Source organism: Gadus macrocephalus, chromosome 7, assembly GCF_031168955.1.
Source record: "Gadus macrocephalus chromosome 7, ASM3116895v1".
NCBI lineage: Eukaryota > Metazoa > Chordata > Actinopteri > Gadiformes > Gadidae > Gadus > Gadus macrocephalus.
In genome coordinates, this window is record NC_082388.1 from 22,605,029 (window position 1) to 22,612,528 (window position 7,500).

At 46.4% G+C, this 7,500-nt stretch overlaps 1 protein-coding gene across 1 annotated transcript in view; it reads right to left on the bottom strand.

Moving 5' to 3' along the window:
• Window positions 1-6,163, bottom strand: part of ttll10 (tubulin tyrosine ligase-like family, member 10) — a 6,889-nt gene extending 726 nt beyond the window's left edge. The window contains exons 1-11 of the mRNA XM_060057419.1: window positions 6,043-6,163; window positions 5,497-5,622; window positions 5,126-5,244; window positions 4,737-4,854; window positions 4,074-4,159; window positions 2,635-2,830; window positions 2,159-2,330; window positions 1,805-1,945; window positions 1,413-1,529; window positions 992-1,085; window positions 1-729 (exon numbers count right to left, since the gene is read on the bottom strand). The exon at window positions 1-729 is cut by the window's left edge and continues 726 nt beyond it. Coding sequence (XP_059913402.1) covers window positions 1-729; window positions 992-1,085; window positions 1,413-1,529; window positions 1,805-1,945; window positions 2,159-2,330; window positions 2,635-2,830; window positions 4,074-4,159; window positions 4,737-4,854; window positions 5,126-5,244; window positions 5,497-5,618 — 1,894 coding nt within the window. The 5' untranslated portion in view covers window positions 5,619-5,622; window positions 6,043-6,163. The remainder of the gene's footprint in view (window positions 730-991; window positions 1,086-1,412; window positions 1,530-1,804; window positions 1,946-2,158; window positions 2,331-2,634; window positions 2,831-4,073; window positions 4,160-4,736; window positions 4,855-5,125; window positions 5,245-5,496; window positions 5,623-6,042) is intronic.
• Window positions 6,164-7,500: the final 1,337 nt, after the last annotated feature.

Here is a 7,500-nt window from a genome sequence, read left to right on the forward strand (position 1 = left end):
ACAGTGCCCCCCCGGGCCTCTCCTCCTTTGAACCACCGGTCCCTTCACCGAGCTCTCTCGTTGTCGGCAGTGACGCCAAGTTCGCTCTCTTGGGCCTACTCTTCTTCTCCGCGATGCAATACTCCGGCGGCGGCCATAAACATTTGTTCAGCCTCAGTTCGACCCGGGAATGGGAGGACTTGAGCGGAAGGCCGCAGACGTGCGTGGAGAGTGTTTCTGCCCGGCCAGAGGCTGCGGTGAGCTCTTGCGGTGGAAATGACAGCGTGTTCACCTCGAGCGCCATCATGGGGCACGGGTCATTGGGGGACGGGACGTGGCGAGCGGTCGAAGAGGGAGACGACGTCTCCGGGAGATTTGACTTTGACTTCGAAGTATCCAGGTGGCCGACATCCTCCGATTCTGTCCCAGAGACGCAGGAGGTCCTCACTCTGTTCGTGTTCCCCAGACTGCGTCTCCGTGGGGCTGCGGGGCCGTGCCTCTTGGTGGCGGTTGGGGCGGTTGTGTTGGGGATGGCTGGGGTGGTATTGGTGGTGGTGGCGGCGGTGGTGGCGATCTGTTTGGATGTACTGCTCGGTTGGACTCCGCCCGGGGTTCTTCTCCTACCCCCAGGGCCTGAGGCCCGGGTCAGGGGCTCTGGGGAGCTGTACAGCAGGACAAAGTGCCTCTGGCTGATCAGCGGGAGGATCTCCTGTCCACACAGACGCTTACTGAAGATCTCCAGAGTGATGTCTGGGCAGGAGAAGCAAAAAAAGACAGCCTATTATTAACAGTCAATTGACTCATTTTGTCACACAGCAAACTATTAATTGGTATAACTAATATTCCCCCATTGAAGTTTGATTAAAAAAATTATTGGGTTGGAATCATAATCATTTTGAGAGTTTTTGGTAGTGAGATTTTGGATTGAGCGAGGAAAGCCTCAAACGCCTTCAAACACTCTATGATGTTCCAAACTGTAATTCACTGCACTGTGTTAATAAGTGATGCCCACCCAGCGTCTCCCCCAGCATGCTGGGAACCACGTCCTGCAGGACCCCACAGTTGGTCGTCAGTGCGGGGTTACAGTTCATCTCCAACAGCCACACCTAGGACCCAACACACCGGAGACATCAGGCCCGAGGGAGGGTTGCACCAAAGCTTCCATATTCTGGGGTTAGGGTTTGGTTTCATGTTTATGGTTTGGCTGCCAGGACAACAAGACAAGATTGGGTCCGCAATCCAATGAAGGGTTCCACAAAGAGCGACCGCAGGAGACCTGTGGTATCGCTGTGCAAGAGGACTACTTTTATTATGAACGTTCTAACAAAATGTGGCCCGACTGGTTTTTATTGGGGATATGTCTTTAGCGTTCCCACGAAAAACTGTGCCCTGGGTAGTTGTTGGCGTCTTAGGGGATCTGTAAACCTACGCACCTTAAACTCTTCGTCAATGAGGAAGTCACAACCGAGCAGGTCAAACAGGCCTAATTTGCGGTCCAACTTGGATTTAACCGCCAGGAAGCACTGGAGCATGATCTGCTTCATGGACCTCTGGCACAGAGAGAACCCAAGAGACAGATCAATATCACAGAAACAGGTTGGTTAAAATTGTGGTTTATTTTCTAATCTTTTTTATAGTCCTTTGGTAAGAAATTGTGATATTTTCATTTGGAGCAAAGGACTTTAACATACCATACTATTTCAAACAAAAGATAGAGATAACATATCTACCTTTATGAATAAATGAGGTCATTCTAATCCCTATTTTAAACCGACCCTTGCACAACAACAATCATTAAAATCATAATGAGCCCCTCGAGGCTTACAGTGAAGTCGCCCGTTATCCAATCCCTGGGCAGACCCTTAGCAACGCTGTATGTGTCGTTGACGTAGTCGTTTAATTTCTCCATGGACCACACGGTGTCCTCCTTCAGCACGCTGTACATCGGGTTCTTCTTCTGCATGTACTGTGGACAGACAGCAGGGGGCGCAAGAGACAGGAGGAATAGCAGCGTGGAAACCATAAATGTTACAAAATGTTGGTCGGGAAATTAATTTTGTAATTATTTTAGGTGAGATTCCCACTGAACAGTTCCCAATGGTTCCAATTTGTCCGCGAAACAGGACGGACAACACGCCATAAGCCCTGGAAGTGGAAGTGGCCTCCAAGAAGGTTTTACCTGATTGGTCAGGTGGGCTGTGAGATTGTTGGATCTTGGGTCATAGGGGTCACAGGTCAATCGAGCGTAACCATGGCGAAAGAAGACGATGTACGGATCCGTGCAGGCGATGAGGAGGTAGGACCGCACATCGAACTTCCTTCCCTCCAGCAGTAACGGGTTGTTGACGTACCTTTAAGAACCAAATCTCAGTCCACGGATTCCAACAAAGCTGACTCATGTCATCATTTTCACTGGACAGTCGTAAATACTGACACATTCAACGTAAAATAAGCCTATCAATGGCACCCATCTTAAAGTGCTGCAGGTAATAAACAAATGTAAAAAAAGAAAAGAAAAAGCCAAATAAATGATCAGTGTAGAACGTTTTAGTGTCTATATGTGTCCACTTAATAATTGTAAACTAGGATTTTCCATGTAAGCATTGCTCTGTAAGCCTATAGGAGCCCTTCAGGGACCACATGGGCTGCCCTTACCGTTGAGCGATGTGTGCCTGTGGGGACCGGATGTTTGCTCTCCCCCGGTTGCTCTTGCTGCTCTGCTGCTGCTTTAGCCTCAGCCTGAGGCCGGCCACGTCTTCCGGGGTCTTCAGGAGGAAGATCCCCTTCCCCTGGTTCATCCCGGTGGGCTTGCAGATCCACACGCATGCCCCCTGATGTCCATCCTCCGCACCTAGCAACCAGAAGAAATGGACCGCATGTAATAGATAGATAGATAGATAGATAGATAGATAGATAGATAAAATCCCAGGGGGAAGTTGTTTTTGTCACAAACTCCAGATATACATACACAAATATTAGGAATATAATATAAAATATTATATATTATATATATATATATATATAATATAAATACATATACATACACAAAATATAAAAGATACAACCTAAGAAATACAAATACCGGGTGTATCTGGCCTGAGGCCACTCAGTGCTATGAAATTAGTCTCTCGCATTCACCCATTCAAACACACATTCATTCACTCAAGGCAACAGCCAAGCTTGTCGGGACGGGAGAAGGTTAAGGTTAGTCGTCTTTCCCGGGGACACCTCAACCATTTTGCTAAGAGGAGTCGGGGATCGAACCAGCAACCTTCTGGTTTCCAGACAACCTGAGTTACTGCCAGTGCCTTTGGGCTCATGACACCTTCTCCCGCTCATCTGCTGCTCAAGCCTCCATTCCTTTGTTTGTACCATGCTCAGCTGCACACTCATGAAATGAATCCTTTGGGGAAAATAACCGCATAATCATGCATCACAGATCCATTGTGTAGCAGAACTCTGAGGATTTCTTGGCCCACTGTTCAGTTGGAACAAGGTATACCAGGATATACACACGCCTGTATGAAAAATTGTGTTGTGCTTGGACTGCTGGCCTCTACGGTGAAACACTTCCTTGTGTGTCTCTGTGTGCGTGCGTGGCTCTGCCCTCTGCAAATCTGTCTCTATGGCAACCCCATGGCCTCCGGATGATTGTATCATGTCCTCAAGGGAACTGGAGAACGGTATTTTTTCCAACGTCTGCAATCTTAATGATTGCAGACACCTAGGTTCACTGTTGAATAATTTACACGAGCGGTTTGGATTATAAATCCTCCTCCCATTGTAATTTTTTTTATCAAACATCCGTCTATTGCACTTTTTACACTATTCATATTTTAATCTGTTCTTATTCTTCCGTTTATTTATTTATTAAAGTGCTAACTTCTGTGCTCGTATCTCTCTATCCCTTCTCTCTTTCCTCCTTTTGACATTATACGAAGCATTTCTCTGTACGGCAATACATCTCTCTGCTACAGACGATCAATCAACTTTGATCCGATTTTGATTTGACCTTTGACATGAACCACGAGTGAAACCCGGTTCAGGCGGCGCCGTGGTTTGCCGGGCTCAGCATGTTTTCCGGTTCTCTTTACCGTTCTGCTGAGCGAAGAACGCCTCCCTCTCCTCGCTCAGGTCCAGGCGAAACGTGTCAGGGAAGAATTGCTCCATCTTCAGCCTCCTGCAGAGATCATCGGGAATAGGCGACGCCCGTGCGGTTAGATACGTGGCCTGTGGGCTGCGTGCTGTACACACCATCGTGCGTGCCAAGGGCCCGCTAAGGGGCCCACAGTGAACATGAGAAACTCTCGCTTGGAGCATTGGCCTCTTGGGCAGAGCACACGCACAAGCTTGTCTTAATCCAAGGATTTGGTAAGAAGTTCTACAAATTTTGAATTTGAAAAATGTCATCTAAACTCAAGCACATATTTACTCCATTTTATAATCAACACAGAAATATTATAGACTCAAACAGGAAATCCGCATAACCAACATGAAGAGCTACAAGGAGTCATTCAATGCTCATTCAAAGTGAGTGTTATGATTATTAATGGGCAAAGAAAGTCAGCTTATTGTTTGCTGATAGTGATAAGTGAGCTGAGTGATTAGGAAACTATCATAGTGAATAGTGACCAGCTTATACCGAAGTCTTGGAGTCACTATTGTACTGAGTAGTGACCAGTTTGTAGCTGAGTCCTAAGTCCAGTTATACCTGAGTTCTTGAGTCACTATTGTATTGAGCAGTGACGAGCTCATACCTGAGTCCCTGGAAGTTGACTTTGGTGGAGACGCGCTCAAACGCCCGCAGGCTGCTGAGCAGTCCGATCTTGGAGGTCAGAACCGTGTTGTTGGGGATCTGGTACAGAAGCTGGTGCCCTGGATGTAGTACAACCACAACAGCACTCACTGATGTAATTTGGTTTGAGTGCCCTGCAATGCACTATTTAAATGCAAATTCGTTATGATTAATAAACATAACATTGGATACCACCACCATGTATGTATTTCTAATAATATATGTATAATATGCATCTGATATAATTCTAGAACCATCCTTCTGTGTGGGAACAGAAAAGAGTCATTGGTTGTTCATTACAAAACATAATCAAAGCTATAGTTACAGTGACACGGCGGATGGTAGCAGTACCTTCTCTGAAGTGGTGGTAGTTGGCTCGTGACTTGATCTCACACCACTTGAGCTTGTAGTCTGTCCTGTGCTGGTCGTGAATGCGCTGCCAGCCCTTGTCTTCACAGTACCGGCTCACGCTGCTTTCACACAAGACGAGGAAGGCCTTGCATTACACCACATGGGTACTTCCAAAGTGTAATTTATGTTGATTATTTTTGGTTGAATTGTACAAAATAGGAAATCGCTTTCATTCTGATATCGAATAAATGCTCAACGCACACAAAGGTGGTCATACTTGAACATCTTTCATGATTTACACGAAATGATTCTTTTTTTGATAAACGCTTTGTTCGCTAAACGTTTATTTTTTGCTGAGTATATTTTCGTACATCTTGGCCCCGTTGGCTCCTCCGATGTAGTAGAAGGGCCCTCTAGACCCCCGGGGCTCCAGGGTCCTGACCCTCCTCTCCCTCCTGGGGCAGGACTTCCTGTCGCTGTTTGATGCCAGCATGTCGCTACCTGCTCCGTTTAACCACAGACACATCAGATAAACACCAGGGCAGGGGAGCTCTCCTTAGGTATTATCAAACATATCGTTTCCGTACCGAGGCCTTGACTTCACAAACTTCATAAGCTAAAAGATAAAACACTGAAAGCATTTGCTTGAGATATCCAGAGAATCTCTGACTTCAGAGACTTATATTTTCAGCGAAGAGACAAGTCAGGTTTTAAGGCAACGGAATTATTGTGTACATAGACACAGACACACACGCACACACACACTCATTTGCTCCCTCACTCGCTCGCTCACTCACTCACTCACTCACTCACTCACTCACTCACTCACTCACTCACTCACTCACTCACTCACTCACTCACTCACTCACTCACTCATACACCCACACACACACTCCAACACAAACACACACACACACCCACCTAGCGCTCCATCCCAGCTTTGTCTCAGTGATTGGCTCCTCCTCTCCGCAGAACCTTCATCGTCCTGTAGCCTTTCGTTCTCAGGGACAGTTCCTCCTGGTGTGTCTCCCCCAGACTCCTCCCCTTCCTCCTCCTCCTCCTCCTCCTCCCCCTCCTCACCACGGCTTGGCTCCATGTAAGTCTCTGATGACATCACGGTCGCTTGACCCCTTGGCCACGCGCAAATTATTGATGGATTTTTATTTTCATCAGGGCCCACCCTCCGCAGGTGTCAGGTGACCTCGTGGTCTGCAGGTGGTTGATGGGAGGAGTCAGGGTGCGCTGGGGAGCCCCTGCAGTGTAAAACAAGCACACCCTGTGTTTTCTTTTATTCATGCTGTTGTTCTACTTGAGAACGGCCGCCACCAACAACACAAAACAACCGGCACTGTCTTCAACGTTTTCTATAAATATTCTGATGATGAACTGCTGGCAAATTGTTCAGGAAGTTGTTTTGCATAGCAACACGTTCATTTACTCTTTTAGTGCTCTTGAGAAAAAACAATAAATAGAAAATAGGTTTAAGAAGTAATGCTTCAAATCGGTTGGAAGGCAGTGAACTTTGACCGCAGTTCGACAGACGCCAAAACCGACACAGCCAGACACACAGCCGACGTCCATTCAAAAAGTGCTCAGCCATTCCTTATATTGTGTCCAAGAGTGGGGCCAAAATAAACAACCACTACTCACAGACTGAAGAGAATGCTGAATAGTGACCTGCAGGAAGAGCCAAACCCTCTGTCTTCGGTCTGTCCCTGCCATGGGCTGCTGCTGTACTCTATTACTTTGCTGAGCAAGCAATGAGAATGGTTACGCCAACTTAGACCAGGGTAAACAATCACTGGTTGCCAGGCTTCCTTAGCAACAGTTGCTAATTCTAGAATGAAATTTGCAGCAGAACAAACACAATACACAGCAAACAAGGACTGATAGCCCACTCTAACATTAGCCTCATTCAATATTAATTACACTCAAGTCTTTGTTCTTTAGTAATATAAGACAGGTCAAAACTCATTTTACCATTGCAAGGGGGTTGTGTAGACCAACCTTTTAAATAGTAAATAATAGCATTCGATGAGAAATAGGAAAGGTGGTTGGTAAAAGGAAAATACTATAAAAATGTCTCATAGCCAACCACAACCTATTGAGTTAATGATTTATTTGTTTCTACCATAAAATGGTATAACTATTATGGGCCGTTTGTACAGACTTTGTACGTCTGTGTTGTAAACGTCTGAATCCACCCCAAAGTAAGTATGCACTTAATCCAAATAGCATACGCTCTTCATATGCTAAATCCACTAATGATTCTCTGTGTGTGTGATGTGACCAAGCCCTACCCCACCCAGCCTGGCCCAGCCACGGTTAGTAATTACCCATAACCCCCTCTTCCTTTCAACACCCTCCCAGATCAT